General features: G+C 40.1%; 1 protein-coding gene across 1 annotated transcript in view; it reads right to left on the bottom strand.

Annotated features, from left to right (window-relative positions):
* tgfbr1b (transforming growth factor, beta receptor 1 b) overlaps positions 1-20,185 on the bottom strand; it is a 76,215-nt gene that overhangs the window by 14,281 nt on the left and 41,749 nt on the right. The window contains exons 4-8 of the mRNA XM_037756568.1: positions 19,300-19,530; positions 16,738-16,905; positions 14,238-14,394; positions 8,573-8,697; positions 8,313-8,443 (exon numbers count right to left, since the gene is read on the bottom strand). Of these exons, the coding sequence (XP_037612496.1) occupies positions 8,313-8,443; positions 8,573-8,697; positions 14,238-14,394; positions 16,738-16,905; positions 19,300-19,530 (812 nt within the window). The remainder of the gene's footprint in view (positions 1-8,312; positions 8,444-8,572; positions 8,698-14,237; positions 14,395-16,737; positions 16,906-19,299; positions 19,531-20,185) is intronic.

Genomic DNA, 20,185 nt, shown 5'->3' with positions numbered 1-20,185 from the left:
TCTGAAGTCGGTGTTATCTTCAGTAACTCTTGGTAGTTTGATACTGGGTGTGCATGCAGGGTTCCTGCCAGTGTATTTCAAGTTGACACCCCGCCGAGACTAAGCATTGGGGAATTAGTTTTTTGGTATTTTTTAGTTGTTTTTGAAACTAAAATGTGTTCTACAAGTAGTAAACTCCTTTAAGGAGTAACTCAGTGCATAGGTTGGGTGTGTAACGTTAGTGTTATACCTGCTTCAGACTACACAATATCAGCCCGGTTATAGCCCGACACGGCCGTCGACTCGGATCGGGAACGATAAATGAGTGACGTGTGCAAAAATTTATGGTTTTATCTGGTGTAGTGTGTCATAGTACATGACAACATGTTGGATTTTTGAGTGACGCCGAGATCGAAAAGTGGCTAATGTCGCTGTAAGTGTTATAAGCTGTTCCCTGGTGGTGTACGGTTCGTGTTCCTCCGCCTTATACCGATCCCTGGAGTGGTAAGTCGGTCCCTGGGGCGGTATGCTGCTCGTGTTCCTCCGCCATATACCGTTTCCTAACGGCCGGCGCCCCGTGGGCTGCTGGTAGGCTGTTACACCAGCACCGCCCCCTGATGCATATGCAAATCAGATACAAATAAGCTTGTTTCACGGCCCGTACTGCCGTAAATGTTAATCTTTTTCTGTCTTTATTGGCGATGTAGCGTAACACAGCACCGTCAATAAAGGAATCTGTCATTTCCCTGGTCTGTTCTGTTGTTGTGATATGTGCAATGCTTTTGAAATGACAGTAAAGTCATTTCAGACTTGCCGATGTACCCTGAAGCTAATATGAGAGCTAACGCAAGCCTAAACTGACGTGGCTTTTGTTAGCCTAGCCACCGTAGCCAGCCTGATCAATGGATAACAGAACTCTTGAGCCAACTAACCAACGGGGCTTAGCGTTACTATATCTCTCATGTTTTGGGTAAAGGGGGTGGGGGGGGGGTGGGGTATTCTATCAGTATGATCTATCTTCAGATACAGTGAAGTGGTAATATGTGTGTGTGATTACCAGTGGTGTAAAATACACTTACTCCAGTGTACTTAAGTAACATTTTAACACATCTGTACTTTACTTGAGTATTTCCACTTTACTTCCATTCCACTTGTTACATCTCAGAGGGAAATATTGTACTTTTTACTGCACTACATTTGATACCTTTGGTTACTTTGCAGATTAATAATACAAAATATAAACCAGCCTAATAGAGATATGAGTGCCTGTTGATTACACCACTTCATACAGGTTATTTTACTGTAAAGTTTGTCTCAGTCTGCAGTGGCAGGTTCTTATATCTGCCAGGAGGGGGCACTATAGGACTATTAGTAACTTGTTGTTTTCATACAGTATGTTTTTCTATTGAATTTGTAAACTTATATTTCATTAAGGGCCCCAATATGCCATTTTTATACTGATCTAGCTGTCTTTATACCAGTCATGTACCACTTCGGCACAGTGGTACGTGAGGCTCGTACCACTTCCGCACAATGATACGTGGCGCTCGTACCACTTCGGCACAGTGGTACATGACGCACATGACTTGTACAAAGACAGCTGGATCAGTATAAAAATGACATATTAGGCCCTTAATTTTCATTTTAATTTCAAAATGTATTTCGAACATGTAAAATGAAAAAAATAAGAAATGATAAAAGAGAATGATCATACAAACAAGTGGAGAGACAGAAAAAAGTAATATTTACATACAATGAAAAGCATAAGCAAAAGAAATGTCAAACACTTGATGCCTTGGTTTACATATTCGAAAAGGAGTGAGAAGAAGTACAAACTTATTTAATCCCACCCCTTCTCCATAAATCATTCATTGATATTTAACCGGCTTCCTTATTGAGCTAAACATATACTCTAATTAATTTTCCTAAACTTCTAAACATATAGTCTAAAAATAATAATTATTACCTTTTATCTCTGTCATACAAAAATATAAATGAATTACTGATATAATTATCCTTATGAAAAAAATAATTATTATCAATCAAGAATACCAATTAATTACTTATAAATGTATCTTAATCGAAATACAAATTCATTACTTACATATTTATCTTAATCATATTGACTGCCACTGCAGACTGAGACAAACTTTACAGTAAAATCGCTGTATGAGGTGGTGTAATCAACAGGCACTCAGATCTCTATTAGGCTGGTATATATTTTGTGTTATTAATCTGTAAAGTAACCAAAGGTATCAAATGTAGTGCAGTAAAAAGTACAATATTTCCCTCTGAGATGTAACAAGTGGAATAGAGGTAGAATGGAAATACTCAAGTAAAGTACAGATGTGTTAAAATGTTACTTAAAGGGACTATTTGTAACTTTTTAAGCGTATAAATGTAGCGGGTCGCCACACATGTGCGCTCGCATATGCGCGTTCACGTGTGGCCGCTGCCTCTCCAACTCTGCCTGCCTGCCTTCACTCAGAGCGTTCTCAGCTCACTCCACCTCTAGACGTGAACGCGCGCTCACTCCTCACTGCAGAAGAGTTATTTTAGCTCTGAGAATATCTAGTGAATGTACAGTGGACGTTTGTGCAGAAATAAATGCTGCAGCTCCTCCAGACCAACAGAGGTTTCCCGTGTCTTGTGAAGTGACGGAGCTCCTCACTTAGTAACGTTATCGTCTCGTTACCGACCGGGTGCCGGTGTCTCCCTGCTCTCTCCGCCCGCAGCCGGAGAGAGCAGGGAGACATGCTGCAGAGCCCCGCTGCTTCAGCCTGCACTTAGGCAGTAAAAGCCAACACTAAGATCAGATCTAAATCATGTTCATGGAGAGACCTTTGTCTGGTCAGCTAACATTACTGCTAAGCAGCTGAAATATAGAGTGATATTGTGGTTTTAGCTGACTTGTGTCGCCTCACTGTTTTGAGCGATGCTTGTTCAGGTATATTTAGAGCGAGCAAGAGCGAGCTCGACGCTGACTTTCATTGATTTCACGGCCACAGGTGTCGCTGTTAAGAAGCATTTCTGAAAGTTACAAATAGTTCCTTTAAGTACACTGGAGTAAGTGTATTTTACACCACTGGTAATCACACACACATATTACCACTTCACTGTATCTGAAGATAGATCATACTGATAGAATGCCCCCCCCCCCCCCACGTTTACCCAAAACATGAGAGATATAGTAACGCTAAGCCCCGTTGGTTAGTTGGCTCAAGAGTTCTGTTATCGATGGATCAGGCTGGCTACGGTGGCTAAGCTAACAAAAGCCATGTCAGTTTAGGCTAGCGTTAGCTCTCATATTAGCTTCAGGATACATCGGCAAGTCTGAAATGACTTTACTGTCATTTCAAAAGCATTGCACATATCACAACGACAGAACAGACCAGGGAAATGACAGATTCCTTTATTGATGGTGCTGTGTTACGCTACATCGTCAATAAAGACAGAAAAAGATTAACATTTACGGCAGTACGTGTCATGAAACAAGCTTATTTGCTTCTAATTTGCATATGCATCAGGGGGCGGTGCTGGTGTAACAGCCTACCAGTGGCCCATGGGGCGCCGGCCTATAGGAAACGGTATATGGCGGAGGAACATGAGCAGCATACCGCCCCAGGGACCGACTTACCACTCCAGGGATCGGTATAAGACGGAGGAACACGAACCGTACACCACCAGGGAACGGCTTATACCACTCTGTACCACAATGACACACCATTAGACACTTTTCGATCTCGGCGCTATTGGGATTTTTTCATGACGTGAATCTGACCGGCTGAGCACAGACGCACACAGCTGTAAACAGAAGCACATGGCTACTTATTATGCAGAGTGATGTCATCGGATCTTCCCAGCTGCTGCCGGATCTCTCAGTAGGATAGTCAGTCTAGGTTGTGTCGGAGTAAAAAAAACACCACCGCCGTTGCTTGAGCCCCGGTAAGCCTGTATATTAAGACGGCGTGTAGTCCGTCATGTGTCGCGGCCGAGTCACAACAAGAATGGATGACTCTCAATCGTCTAATCTGACATAGTGACCATCAAAACCGTCAAACATATTGTGTAGTCTGATCCTGGCATTAGAGTGTGTGGTCAATTGAGAGCGAGAGAGAGAGAGAGAGTCTGTGTGACGGTGAGTATGAAGTTAGCAGTAACCTTATAGCTGTGAACGGAGCAGTGCAGTGTGTGTACAGTTTGTCGGTGAGTAAAAGCTACAACTCCTCAAGACCCAAGCCAGGTTCCTGTGTGTTGCTTGCCACCTGCTCATTAAAGTGAAGGGGGTTAGCCCCGACGTTAAGGTGGACTGTCCTTTAAGGTGAACCAGTTGTTGTCATTTTAGTGACAAGCTGCTACTCTTGAGTTTTGCTCAGCAAATGTAATTGGGGCGGCTGTGGCTCAGAGGTAGAGGGGGTCGTCCACCAATCGGAAGGTCGGTGGTGAATGAGTATTTAGATTAGATCCTGATGGGCGAGTTGGCTCCTTGCATGACAGCCTCTGCCATCAGTGTATGAATGTGTGTGTGAATGTAGTGTAAAGCAGTGTGAGTGGTCGGCAGACTAGAAAGGCGATATATAAGTGCAAGTCCATTTACCATTTATGTTGAGGACAAATTAGATCAAATATGAACAAAACCATCTGCAGTACCTATTGATACTGTTTGATTACATATCTATTAGATATGGGATTGTGTTTGTCCCTTTGTGTGCTTGTCTGCAACTCAATTGATTCATAAATACTATTAGGTCTGCTGCAGAGCGTGGCTATTACAAGTTGACTGTGAAAGTTCTGCCTATGTGTAGACATTATAAAGCGCTGGTGAATCATTCCCTGTTAAAACGCTGCAACATCTGGTCCATGCTATTCTTAGAATGCATGACAGGCACTGGTTATATGTCTACATCCTTGCTTAAGTCTGGTAGCTCATTAAGACGGTTCTTCTTGGAAAAGGTCACCATGGTTTGTTTCGTTTTTTATCACAAAACAATATGCAGCAAAAACAAGTAACAAAGTGCATCAACACAACACTACAGCGAAAAGGGATTTACACAAATGAAAACTCAAAACTGCCAAACTTTTTTCACCTTGGTTAAATATTCGGCAGCAGGTAGAGTCCTCATCATCCATTTATGCTAATAATAGAATGAGCTGTCCTTACATGTGCAGGTACTGATCTACTTTCAGCTTGCTAAACCGGTTTGTGTGCTTCATCGTGCTCAGTGTGGTCTTCTGTGTTCCGGTTTGACTGAGTTATGAGGGTGTGAGACATTATTGCTCTATTCTGTATGCTGTTCACATCATTTCAGAGCATCAGTTCTCTACTGAGATGGAGAAGAACCTAACATGGAGAGGAATAAGTCCTCCACTGGTTTCATTCAAACACAAAGTAATGATGATGCTAAGCTCCACCTGGACAGAGAAACAAACCACAGCTGCAGTTTCAAATCAATACCCTGCCTTCGGCTCAGAGAAGTCTCATTACCCCATGTTTAACGGGGGTTTCTCGGGATCTTCTTTGGGGCAGAGGTGTGGATACATGATTGTTATGGTACAAACAAGGCTTGTGTATTAAAATGGAAGACTTGCTTTTACCCCTAAAAGAAGACAGTTTCCTTCCAGATCTCAAATATCACAGCTGAGGTCAAAACACAGAATGTGAGTTGTGACATAACGTGATAAGGACCGTGCATCCTGATCTGTTCCAGCTTTAAAGAGGACATGTCATGAAAAACTCACTTCTTCAGTACTTGTGCACATACTGTACATTTGGGTATCTGGAGTTCCTACCAACTCACAAACTGTGAAATAAGACCAGCCAGTCAGTTTTTTGTGGGCTGCCTTGAACAGAAAACATGTTGTGATTCAACTAGCCAATCAGATTTAACTCCCCTTCCTATGTCACATGCAGGCTCATTAGAATATACCGCCCCCATCTGGATCTACTATCATGCAACATGACTTAGCAGAAGGATTTGTGCAGACAACAAATTGCGATGTTGCATCCTAGGATGAGAGAGAGTAGGAATGCACAGCAGTGTTGGAGCGCTGCTGACCACGGTGAAAGAACTAACGTTTCTTCATGTCCAAATGTTGGTAAAGTATTAAATCCTTTTTTGCATCGTGGCTACAAGTGTGCGACTATTTTTCTTCAAACAATGTAGCATCATACCCGTATAAAAAATATGGAATGGAATGAATGTGATAACTTAATGTTATCAATATGAAAGAATAAATTCAGTATCAGTAGGTACAGGGCAGTTCGCCTGCCGCTAACACGTTGAGTGTTCCTACTTAACCTGCCTAGAACAGACGCAACTTGACTAATCTGAGAGCACAAATTAAGAAAGTTGCTTATAATTTTTTTATAATAAGTCTGAAATCAACTTTTTTCACTTCCTGACACTTTTTTCTGCCACTCAGAAATGTTATCTGCCACTTTTGAAATCTCTGCACTGAATGAAGGAATAACATTTTAGATCTGATGTCATTCAATGTTCGATATATTTTACATAAAAAACATTACATACACGGTAAATTACAGTGTTGGAATCACACCGTAGCTTCTGAGAGAGAACTAGTTTTGGGGGGTGGGAGGTTAATGTACACAGTACTCTACTGTACTTTGTTATAGTCATCTATAGTGGTTATTTACATAAAAACACACAATTCAAATGATTATTGAAATATTTCCTTTGATTAAAAAAAATCTTGGCAAGCTGTTATTCCCTCTCTATTATCTATTTTATATTGATGTGAAAACATCTCCATCAAACAACTGGATTTATTCAAGTTTCTCGCCAAAAACTTCATTTTACGAGATTACATTTGAACTCATCATGATAACGTTGTAATTTACCTTCACCCAATAGTCATTTTTACTGAGCAGAGCTTCAACGCTTCATAATTGTAACTCAATGGCACCTCCGTTAACGTTAGTATCTCCGTTATTTAACCAGTCAGGACTGAGCTGCTAACGGCTGCTAACAGCTAACGTTGGTAACTCTCTTCCTGTTGATTACAGGTTTGTTGTTCTCAGTGCAGCATTATCAGGGAAAAAAGATGCGCAACGCTTTTGAGTGTTTTTTTTTCCTCTGTAAAAAAAAATTAAACATGACACAGCGTGCGTATGCGTCATTGTAAATGCGTAACTGTTGGAAAGCATCAATAAGAGGAATGGATAGTCACGGAGGCATGAGATGCCAATGGAATCGGACAACTAGGAACCAACGAGAAACAATTCTCTATTCCCATCACTAGTGTTTTCCCTTCCTGCCAAAGTGGCACATGGCCTGATGGTTTTAAACGCCACTGCCAACAATTTACCTGCATCTGGCGGGTAGTAATTTCAGACTCTGGTTAAAATCATGAGTATATGCAGTTCTTTTCTAAGTGTTTACAGATTCACTACAGGTACAATGGGTGGTGATTTTCAAGACAAACACTGACTTGTTTTGGGGAATAGCTTAAGAGCAAAGCTGAGGCTAGTGCTCATGCACGTTGGAGCCTATCAAATAGTGTCTAACCATTAGCCACAAGTGCAGTGGCAGATATCACAGCTCATCTTAACAGCAGAACAATCACTTCCTCCGTGTCTCTGTGGTACGCCTACGTGTGGTTCAACCCCGGAAAAATGGCTTATCGAAAAACAGCATCAGAATGTAAATACATCGCTACAAAATGCTGGCAACAAGTAGTATCAAATGTGGTCTTTTTCAGTCTGATGATATCAAGGGTTACATTAATAAGTTGATAAAAGGACATGAAGACATTCTCCAAACCTTCTGGTCATGTGATCTGCCTTCACACACAGTGCTGCTGCTGCTTCAACTAACCTGAATAAACTTTAATTCAATTCTAATGACTACCAACATAGTAAACAAACCAATACCATGTGTGTGTGTGTGTGTGTGTGTGTGTGTGTGTGTAGGTACAATATTGTTAAAACTGAAACCAGAGACTGCATGAGATTCACACACGCCTCCTCCTCCCCCAAGCTGAGTGGTTGCTTCCTCTCTGGGGACTGTGGGAATGAGCGTGCCTGTGTGCATCATGTGACTGAGCGGTGTTATTGAGAAGGACTCCAAGGCTTTGAGGTTCATATAGTAGCATTTAGCTAGTGTAGGTGATGTCGACTAAAATGATGTACAGCTAGTGGATGAGGAGAACTTTCACTGATCATTGATGTGTAAGGTGCAGATGACAGGAGTTGGATGGGTGGACTGAAGCCTATAGTCTCACTGCTGATACCGTTATGGAGGAAAAAGAGTTCTCCGTCTGTAAACATCCTTGATAAAGAGAGTTAGACTCTCACACGCTGACGGATGTCCTACCTCACAGCTCTGCCAGCGGTTGGGGATGTTGGGCCGAAGCTTCTGCTCACAAACCACCTTCCTCATCTCCTCCACAGACGGATCTGACTGAACCAGGTCGTAGTAGGGCAGCTGGTAGTCCTCGTGGATGCCTGACAGAAACAATAAGCAGTTCAAACACTCTGGCTTTACATTGAGGTGTTTGTATGCTACATGCATTCATCAGTCTGTGTAATCACGCATCACTCCCTCCATCATTCAGCCTTTCATTTCATCCTCACCTCCCATAGAGCAGCGGCTGGCGATCTCCCAGAAGACGAGGCCCATGGCGTAGATGTCAGCTCGCTTGAAAGACTCAAAGTGTTTCATGTTTATGGAGTCGTCCAGAACCTCCGGAGCCATATACCTGAGCAGAGAGAAAAGAGATTATTATCAAACTATTCCTGGGTTATACAGTCATGGCATTTTGTACCGTGGCACTTTTTCACAAATACGCAGTAAATGATGCTATATCAAGGTATATGCTGCTCAAATAAAAAACACTCTGACACACTGACAGCTGTTGTTCCCATCTTGTTATGATTGGAGCATATTGTTTTATGCTAAATGCAGTACCTGTGAGGGTTTCTGGACAATATCTGTCATTGTTTTGTGTTGTTAATTGATTTCCAATAATACATACAGACGTAGGCAAAGTTGTTGGTACCCTTCCGTTAAAGAGAGAAAAACCCACAATGGTCACTGAAATAACTTGAAACTGACAAAAGTAATAATAAATAAAAATTTACTGAAAATGAACTAATGAAAATCAGACATTGTTTTTGAATTGTGGTTCAACAGAATCATTTTAAAAAACAAACTAATGAAACTGACCTGGACAAAAAATGATGGTACCCCTAGAAAAGATGTAAAATAATGTGACCATAGGGACATGTTAAACTAAGGTGTGTCCTGTAAATAGCATCACAGGTATCTTCAAACTTGTAATCAGTCAGTCTGCCTATTTAAAGGGTGAAAAGTAGTCACTGTGCTGTTTGGTATCATGGTGTGTACCACACTGAACATGGACCACAGAAAGCTAAGGAGAGAGTTGTCTCAGGAGATTAGAAAGAACATTATAGACCTTCATGTTAAAGGTAAAGGCTATAAGACCATCTCCAAGCAGCTTGATGTTCCTGTGACTACAGCTGCACATATTATTCAGAAGTTTAAGGTCCATGGGACTGTAGCCAACCTCCCTGGACGTGGCCGCAAGAGGAAAATTGATGACATATTGAAGAGACGGATAATACGAATGGTAACCAAAGAGCCCAGAACAACTTCCAAAGAGATTAGAGGTGAACTCCAAGGTCAAGGTACATCAGTGTCAGATCGCACCATCCGTCACTGTTTGAGCCAAAGTGGACTTAATGGAAGACAACCGAGGAGGACACCAAATCATAAAAAAGCGAGACTGGAATTTTCCAAAATGCATATTGACAAGCCACAAAGCTTCTGGGAGAATGTCCTTTGGACAGATGACACAAAACTGGAGCTTTTTGGCAAGTCACATCAGCTCTATGTTCACAGACGCAAAAATGAAGCATCCAAAGAAAAGAACACTGTACCTAATGTGAAACATGGAGGAGGCTCGGTTATGTTATGGGGCTGCTTTGTTGCATCTGGCACAGGGTGTCTTGAATCTGTGCAGGGTACAATGAAATCTCAAGACTATCAAGGCATTCTGGAGCGAAATGTGCTGCCCAGTGTCAGAAAGCTTGGTCTCAGTTGCAGGTCATGGGTCCTCAAACAGGATAATGACCCAAAACACAGCTAAAAACACCCAAGAATGGCTAAGAACAAAACATTGGACTATTCTGAAGTGGCCTTCTATGAGCCCTGATCTAAATCCTATTGAACATCTGTGGAAGGAGCTGAAACATGCAGTCTGGAGAAGGCACCCTTCAAACCTGAGACAGCTGGAGCAGTTTGCTCACGAGGAGTGGGCCAACATACCTGTCGACAGGTGCAGAAGTCTCATTGAGAGTTACAGAAATCACTTGATTGCAGTGATTGCCTCAAAAGGTTGTGCAACAAAATATTAAGTTAAGGGTAACATCATTTTTGTCCAGGCCAGTTTCATTAGTTTGTTTTTTTAAATGATTCTGCTGAACCACAATTCAAAAGCAATGTCTGATTTTCATTAGTTAATTTTCAGTGAATTTTTATTTATTATTACTTTTGTCAGATTCAAGTCATTTCAGTGACCATTGTTGGTTTTTCTTTCTTTAACGGAAGGGTACCAACGATTTTGCCTACATCTGTATATACATATATTTGCAGAAAGCAGCAGATTTGCCCACTCCCATGCTGATAAGAGTATTAGATACTTGACCAATCTCCCTTTAACGTACATTTAGAACAGATAAAAATTGTGGGATTAATTTATTATTATTCGTGATTAATCATGGGCAATCATAAGATTAATCGCTAATAAATATTTCAATCGATTCACAAGAACCCATTTTTTAAAAAGACGACCTGAAACTAAGTGGAGAAAGACCGGCATGAACATGATATGACAAGTTGGTATTTTCCGGACCTTGAATTTCACTTCACCTGTCTGCCTGGCAGCGTGAAGTGAAAGGCAAAATGTTGGTGTACAGTAGGAAAGGGCTCTTTGTCCCAAACTGCCCATGTGCTGCATATCTGTCAGTTTGTGTTGACATCTTCCTCCCCTCACTCTTCTTATCATGAAATCTGCCATCAGCCACAAAGTAGATGATCTTTGTCTATTAATCTCCTCTGTCTGATACGCCACCTTCCTGTGTTCCGTTTTCAGTTGTTTGTTAATCCTAGGGTGGTGTGACCCTAGGGGAGATATATATAGATTTATTACACGGCTGTGTTGAATACTTGATTCTGATTGGTCAATCACGGCGTTCTGCGGTCTGTAATTTCTCTATAACAGACCGTTGCTACGTATAACAGACCGTTGTTATGTATAGCAGACCGTTGTTTTGTATAGCAGACCGTTGCTATGAATAACAGACCGTTGCTATGTATAGCAGACCGTTGCTATGTATTACAGACCGTTGCTAAGTATAACAAACCATTGCTATGTATAACAGACCGTTGCTAGGAATAACAGACCGTTGCTTTGTATAACAGACCGTTGCTATGTATAACAGACCGTTGCTATGGACGCAGTTCTGATGTGGGACTCTGGCGGACTGTTTATGTGTCAAAATATTGTTTTCTTCAGTAAGTAGCCGTGTAATAAGCGGGATAATGTACAGCTAGCGGGTCATTGTTGTGAAAGAATCCCCTTCAGGGGGATGCTGTGAAGCGGAGGAGTCTGTCATCGCCCTGAAGGGGTCCACCCCGCCCTGTTTGGGATTCTTACACAACAATGACCGGCTTGCTGTACATTATCCCTTACGTACTCACATTCCAATTCCAATATCTGAAAAGTTTTAAGAATTCAAAGTGAATTGCTCTTTGAAAGGGTGTACTTGCACTATTATGGTATTACATTATCATTATAGCAGTGGCATAAAGTGGTATTAAAATGAAAATACTATTGTTTATCGCATTTATTTCTGGGACAATATATCATCCAACTAAAGTAGACTTTGTGACAGGGCCATGTACTTGAGACAAATGGAGAGCATCTTGAGAGGAGCAGTTTGTTATTTAATGCAGTAGATAATACTGTAATCTACAACCCATTCAGACACTCTGTAGCCTAAAGAAAAAGAGTGCAATAGGAAATGGAGAAACTACTTCTAGCGAAGTGTAGGGGATAATGGTGTTCTCACTCCAAACAGCACAAAGTAACAGTGTGTTATTGCTCAAACAGCGAACTGTCAGAAAGCAGGACAGACTATAATCTAGTGGTGCTAAAACAGATGTCTAAATAAATAATGCAATCTTAATGAAAGCAATATGCATTCACATGTCACACAGAATGACACGTTGTCTAACAAAGGAGTAACTTTTGGTTTGGACTGATTCTTTGCTGTCAGTTTGGCATTCTGATAGAAATATTAAAAAAACCCTGGTGGGATCAGATCATCAATATGGAAGATGAATTTCAGCCAAGGCCAGAGCTTCAGTCTGCATTGACCCGAGGCTTACTGAATCATTTAGTGGCACAGGAATACGCTCGCAGCATCAAACCGCTGCCTGGACGCGGAGGCAGGAGGAAGTCGTAAACAAGACAGAAAAAGGAGTGAGAGAGACAAACAGAGCAGGATGAAAGCCATGCTGATATTACTGTAGGAAGGAGGGAAGGAGAGAGCGCCGGCCATGGCCTGAATAGAATGCTCACTTTCCAACCCTGCAGCTAGACTAGTCTACATAATAGAAGAAGAGACATGTGGACAGAGACACACACAAAGGGACAGGGACAAGCCACCTGCAGCCTGGAGAAGTGGAAGCTGGGCAGAAAGAGAGGAGGTCATCAATAGTTATCTGTGTGTTTACTGGAACACAGGAGCGGTTTGTAAGAGTCAGTCATTTCACTTTGATTTAAACAGGATTTTGTTGGATTTACCACTTTAGTAAAAGGAGAAGTTTAGTGAAATTCTAGAGGTTTTCTTGTGGTAATGTGCAGACCAAACCAACAATTACTGTTTCTACTAACCTCAAAGCCTGATCTATTTGATTCCTCCATTGATGATCAATAACAAATTAACTTACACTTAGATCAATACTCTGTGTTTCACCTTGATTTGCTTGTAAATAAATGTTGGAGGAATATACATGCTTGCCTGTTTGGCGTTAAGAGAGAATAATACCAACCTCTGCTATGACAAGAAATCTCAACATCCTTCCACTTACTGGCTATTGATACGGTGATTTATGGCTGTAGTTATTAATAACATTATTAATCAGAGTTCCAAATTGATAGTTTAGTTTCTTTTCTGAGACTATTTTGTGAGATTACATTAATTGGCATAAATATCATTTTCCCTTTGATAAGAAGGGTGGACTTAATATAAATTAAGTCATATCATTCAATATAATTCATAATTTTAATGCATTTTTGAGCTACTGCACCAACATCATTTGGTGCCCCGTTATTATATATATATATATATATCTATATATATATATACATATATATATATATATAGATTGATAATTTTGTAGTATAAATTGCATTGATATTAATAATTATCTGTAATATTTGCCAATAACCAGACCATCTCCTACTTGCATCCCCAACAATTATCTAGGTAATATGGAAGTATCAGATCGGGACATTCCTCGTCTTTTCAAGCCCTGCATGGGATACTGGCTCCATCACTAAATCCTGATGAACCGACAGGAATCACTAACATATCACTAACATATCACTAACACATCACTAACATATCACTAACACATCACTAACACATCCCTAACACATCACTAACACATCACTAACACATCACTAACACATCACTAACACATCCCTGACATTTGTTTTATGCTTGTTCTTTTATGACCTTGAGTTGCACATTGAGAAGAAAGCAAAGACTCAAGGCTACATCTTGGTTGCCTTGGGAGTGTTTGTGAAGTTAGCAGTGGATTCATTTCAAGGTCCATGATGTCCTCAGGTACTGAGTGGCCCTGTCTTCTGTCTTCCACTGTAAACACAATGCTATCGCTGCTAGTGTGAGCACTAACTGTTCCTGCAATGACAGGATAGCCAAAAGTGACAAGATGATTGATAGTCACCTCTTTCTTTATTTACACCCCCAATTCACTTTGTCACTTGTGTTGAAGCTCAGAAAGGAGCTGTGAAACACCACAACAGCTGCCTACTCAGTAAAACAGAGGTCATTTGATCCTAATAGGATATTCATGTCATAATGAAAGATAGGATAAAGAACAAGAGAGGAAGAAGAGGATTTCCAATCTTTAGGTAACTGTTTCTAAAGAAATAGGAGAAAGGGGGCGTGTGCAGCCTGCAGTTACCTTTTGGTTCCTACTCTGTGGTTTGGAGCGATGTCGATGGTGTCAGTGGCCGAGTCGTGGCGGACAGCTAGACCCAGGTCAGCGATGCAGCAGGTCCCGTTCTTCTTCACCAGGATGTTCTTTGATTTCAGGTCTCTGTGTGCAATAGCCGGCTTCCCTGGAGACGAAAAGGTCATACATTCAACACATAAAGAAGAACCGAGCACTCTATACATGAGCTACGTATGTATAGAACAGAATATTGGATATAAATAAGAAAAAAGGATGAAGAGGATAATGATTTTGCTTTGACACTTGATATATGGATATCATAATACAGCTCCTTTAAGCCAGGGCTGAAGCCAAACACCAAGATACATGGAGATAAAGTTAAGTAGCATGCTTTGAACCCATCCAAAATACACATTAAATACACTTTGATTTACACTCAGCCACACACATGTCTCTGGTATCCCAAATCTGATTCAACCGTCTCGGTGTTCTCGGCTATAGTAACTGTTTAGCTAGCTCAGGGGTCAACCTGCGTCTCTTTAGCTCCTCTCCAGTGGCTCCCTGTGGATTTAGAAACATGGAAATGAACAACTGTTTTGTTCACATTTTAATTTTATTTATCACTGTTGTAGGTCTACGGTACGACGGAGTATCAGGGCCACATTGAGGAAAAATAAATAAATTTGAGATTTCGAGAATAAAGTCAAAGGTTTACGTGAAAAAAAGTCGTATTATTACGATACAGTCAAAGGTTTACGAGAAAAAAGTCCTAATATTACGAGAATAAAGTCAAAGGTTTATGAGAAAAAAAGTCGTAATATTACGATATAATAAAGTCAAAAGTTTACGAGAAAAAAGTCGTAATATTACGATAAAGTCAAAGGTTTACGAGAAAAAAAGTCCTAATATTACGAGAATAAAGTCAAAGGTTTACGAGAAAAAAGTCGTAATATTACGATAATAAAGTCAAAAGTTTACGAGAAAAAAGTCGTAATATTACGATAAAGTCAAAGGTTTACGAGAAAAAAGTCCTAATATTACGAGAATAAAGTCAAAGGTTTACGAGAAAAAAAGTCGTAATATTACGATACAGTCAAAGGTTTACGAGAAAAAAGTCCTAATATTACGAGAATAAAGTCAAAGGTTTACGAGAAAAAAAGTCATTATTTACGATATAAAGTCAAATGTTTACGAGAAAAAAGTCGTAATATTACGATAAAGTCAAAGGTTTACGAGAAAAAAGTCGTAATATTACGAGAATAAAGTCAAAGGTTTACGAGAAAAAAAGTCGTAATATTACGATAATAAAGTCAAACGTTTACGAGAAAAAAGTCGTAATATTACGATAAAGTCAAAGGTTTACGAGAAAAAAGTCCTAATATTACGAGAATAAAGTCAAAGGTTTACGAGAAAAAAAGTCGTAATATTACGATAATAAAGTCATAACTTTAGGAGAAATAAAGTTGTAATATTACGATAATAAAGTCAAAAGTTTACGAGAAAAAAGTCGTAATATTACGATAAAGTCAAAGGTTTACGAGAAAAAAGTCGTAATACGAGAATAAAGTCATAGGTTCACGAGAAAAAAGTCATATTACGATAATGAAGTCAAAAGTTTACGGAAAAAAAGTCGTATCATTATGAGAATAAAGTCATAATATTATAAAGTAGTAATTTTACATGTTATTTTCGTTTTGTCTCGTAAAGTTGACTTTAATCTCGTAATACTCCGACTTTTTTTCCCGTAAAGTTATGACTTTTTTCTCATAATATTCCTACTTTTTTCTCGTAAAGTTATGACTTTATTCTCGTAATATTAAGATTTTTTTTCTCGTAAAGTTATGACTTTATTCTCGTAATATTACGACTTTTTCTCGTAAAGTTATGACTTTATTCTCGTAATATTCTGACTTTTTTTCTCGTAAATGTATGACTTTATTCTCGTAAAATTCTGACTTTTTTTCTCGTAAAGTTATGACTTTATTCTCGTAATATTACGACTTTTTTCTCGTAAAGTTATGACTTAATTCTCGTAATATTACGACTTTTTTTCTCGTAAAGTTATGAATTTATTCTCATAATATGACTTTATTCTCGTAATATTCCGAATTTTTTTCCTGTTAAGTTATGACTTAGCTCTCATAATATTCCGACTTTTTTTTTTCTTGTAAAGTTATGACTTCATTCTCGTAATTTGACTTTTTTCTCGTAATATTCTGACTTTATTCTGTAAATCTCAGATGTTTTCCCCTCAATGTGGTCCTAATACTCCGTCGTACATTGTCTCTTTGTCCCTCACTGCGTTAGACTTATATACTATATACTTAGAGTATTAACTGTTACCTTCATCACAATGATCACATGTTTTGCGGCTCCAGACAGATTTCTTTTTTTTTTTTTTGCCTAAAATGTCTCTTTTGATAGTAAAGGTTGCTGACCCCTGAGGTAGCTAGATCATTCAATATTTCTTCCAGTATTTATATACTGTATATGTATGTGTTTGTCTCACCTTGTGTTCCAACAATCTCCATGTGGAGGTGGGCGAGGCCGCTGGCTGTGGACAGGGACAGTTTGATCATGCCCTCCACGGTGACGGTGTAGCGGTTCAGGTAGTCAAACAGGGAGCCGTGTTCGTGATAATCGGACACCAGCCACAGCTGAGTCCAGGTCCCGTTATCTATACAAAGACAGGAAGATGAGCAAGGACACAAAGGGTTAAAGATGAAAGGTGGTTCTGTCCTTGTTCTGCTCCGGTCTCCACTGAAGCCCGGCTGATTTCATCTTATGGTATAGTGCCTCTATGTCTTAGTACTGCATGTCATATTCTGGTATTTTCAGAATGATTTAGGCTGTTCAGATATGCCATCAATTGCTATGGACGTGGTTCTATACAAGTTGTGTTTTTGCCTGTATATATATCCACCTGTTTTCAACACAAATATCTGTGTATGAAATAACAGAGGAGAGATATGACAATCATATTGATGGGACATTCTGAACACTAAATTGAATCAACAAAAAACAACAACACAATTTTAATGAATATTGTTACTCCTCGTTTTCTCACAAAATAAATATATTCTGAGATAACGTCGTCCTGTTAATTTTTTATCCAAAATTCCTCCCCTTTTTGATGAATGGATTGCACTTTAAGCATGGACGGCGTTTTTGTCGTGTCTGGCTGTTTTTATCTGTTTAAGTATTATTTTATCTATGTATGTTGTCCTTGGGTGTCCTGGAACGCATTTATTATTTGTGAGGGAAAAAGTCTTTCATAATTCCTGACAATGACTGATATATTTGACTTCAGGACATCTCTGACTACATAAATGCTGAAAATCAAACATTCTTAATGTTTTTATTTAGATATTTTCCAAAGTAAAAGTCCCTAGAAGTGAATGATTCAACTTTTTCCCATGGTCTAGTGTTAAAAAAGTTCACAAAAATCGCAATATCAAATCACAATACTCAAAAATCGCAATATACATCAGCACCCAAGTACTGTGATAATATTGAATCGGGAGATAGAAGTATCGTCCCAGCTATAATCTACACACATTATATCGTTCTAATGTAGTTGATTTTGTGTAAACACGTCCTTCCACATTTTCCTCAGACAGAACAAAACAGTGTCGCCATAACTACATCATATCCTGCATTCCATGTATAGATAGCAACCTGCAAATCCTCCTTTCAGTCAAACTGTAATGAACACACAAAATCCATTTGCTCCTGGGCCACAGCACTCCTGTGTGTGTGTGTGTGTGTGTGTGTGTGCGTGTGTGTGTGTGTGTGTGTGTGTGCGCTGCTAGAGTTGTTAGACTGTGTGGTAATGTGTGCTTGGCCTTCACTGTGAACCGTTACTCCCCCACACTGTTTACCAGCCAGTCTATTCACAGTGAGCGCCTGCCTGCACTAACTTCACCTTTAGCAGAGCTGCTTCTCTGCTCTGACAGCTCAAGGTTCACTTGGAATTAAAGGGGAACTTCGGGATTTTTTTAAAATGGCCCCTATTTCCCCATGTTTTTTGTGTCTAAATTACTAAAGGTACAACAATTTCGGAAATTGGTCCAGTGTTGAGGGAGAGCACTGTAGACGGCAGCTGCTCACGGGCTGCAATATGGTGGTATTGGGGCAAGCTGGCACCATAATTTACGTCAACGTAAGTGCTCTGGTTATTATTATTATTATAAGTGTCTGACATAGGGATGCTAATTTTGAAAAATGTTCTTAACCGATAACAGACCCTCGTTAACCGATTATTAACTGTTAACCAACAAAATTTGTGCCTTGCATGCAGCGGTGCGCCAGCTGCAGTGTCTGAGCACAACAGACAACTGAGTCTCCAGTTCACCGTCAGGGAGAGTTAACTTAGCAGCTATGATGCTGCGTTCACTGTCTCCAGTTCACTGCCAGGGAGAGTTACTGTAGCAGACACAATGCTGCGTTCACTGTCTCCAGTTCACCGTCAGGGAGAGTAACTGTAGCAGCCACGATGCTGCGTTCACTGTCTCCAGTTCACCATCAGGGAGCGTTAACTTAGCAGCTACGATGCTGCGTTCACTGTCTCTAGTTCACCGTCAGGAGAGTTACTGTAGCAGCCACGATGCTCGTAATATTACGACTTTTTTTCACGTTAAGTTATGACTTTATTCTCGTAATATTACGACTTTTTTTTCACGTTAAGTTATGACTTTATTCTCGTAATATTACGACTTTTTTTCACGTTAAGTTATGACTTTATTCTCGTAATATTACGACTTTTTTTCTCGTTATATTCTGACTTTATTCTGGAAATTTCAGATGCGTTTTCCCTCAATGTGGCCCTAATACTCCGTAGTACAATGTCTCTTTGGCCCTCACTGCATTAGACTTATATACTATATACTTAGACTATAAACTGTGTTACCTTCATCACAATGATCAAATGTTTTGCAGCTCCAGACAGATTTTTTTTGCCTAAAACATCTCTTTCGATAGTAAAGGTTGCTGACCCCTGTTCTAAACCCACAGGTATATTTGCAGTCTTATGTAAATCCGGCCTCTCGCAGCTCTTCCGGAGGTTTCTCACCTTTGTTGTCAGCAGCGATGAAGCCCAGAATGTTCTCGTGTCTCAGCATCACAGTCTGGTAGATCTCAGCCTCGCGGAACCAGGAGCGCTCCTCGCGGGAGGAGAAAATCTTCACGGCCACCTCCTCGCCACGCCATTTACCCCGCCACACCTCCCCGAAACGCCCCTTCCCGATGCTCTCCTGGAGGATGATGGTCCTGGCGATAGTCCTTTGGACCAGCAGCGGCAGGCCTGGAGACAAACAGATCGAAATGAAGCATTTAAAAAGCTGACAGCAAGGTGGTGATAGTTTGTTTAGGAAAACATGTAAGAGGAGGAAAGAGGGATGAGAGGAAGGAGGTCATGTGTCTTACTATGAGTCATAATAAACTAGAATCACTGTCTTGTGGTTGTAGTGTAGGTGTAGTTTACATCCATGCCTGTCCAAAATGTCATCACTAAATCATTTTATCCTATTAGACATTTATGTGAATCTGTCATAATTAGCATATTAATTCTTATGTTATGGCCAAAAAATGTGTTTTGTGAGGTCACAGTGACTTTGACTTTTGACCACCAAAATCTAATCAGTTCATCTTTGAGTCCAAGTGGACTTGTGTGTTCCCACCAAGACGTTGCTGTGATATGGCGCTCACGAGAACTGGACACACGTTCAGACGGACAACCCGAAAATATAAGACATGAGACATAATAAAAGCCGATGACGCAGGACGTACACTAACTAGATTCTGTACACTAACATTTTCCGCCGGTCGCTGAATAAATACTTCCAGATCGTGTATAAAATGTATATGGGTGTCATCTTCAGTTCCCCCTCTTTCATTCCCGACCAATCAGAGACCTCCTCCGTTTGTTCCTGTGAGGTTTCAGTCAGTTTGTGAGGTAC

The sequence above is a fragment of the Sebastes umbrosus genome, chromosome 21 (genome assembly GCF_015220745.1).
Source record: "Sebastes umbrosus isolate fSebUmb1 chromosome 21, fSebUmb1.pri, whole genome shotgun sequence".
NCBI classification, from domain to species: domain Eukaryota; kingdom Metazoa; phylum Chordata; class Actinopteri; order Perciformes; family Sebastidae; genus Sebastes; species Sebastes umbrosus.
The sequence above is the reverse complement of the archived record's forward strand: the minus strand, read 5'-3'. Positions and strand labels throughout refer to the sequence as shown.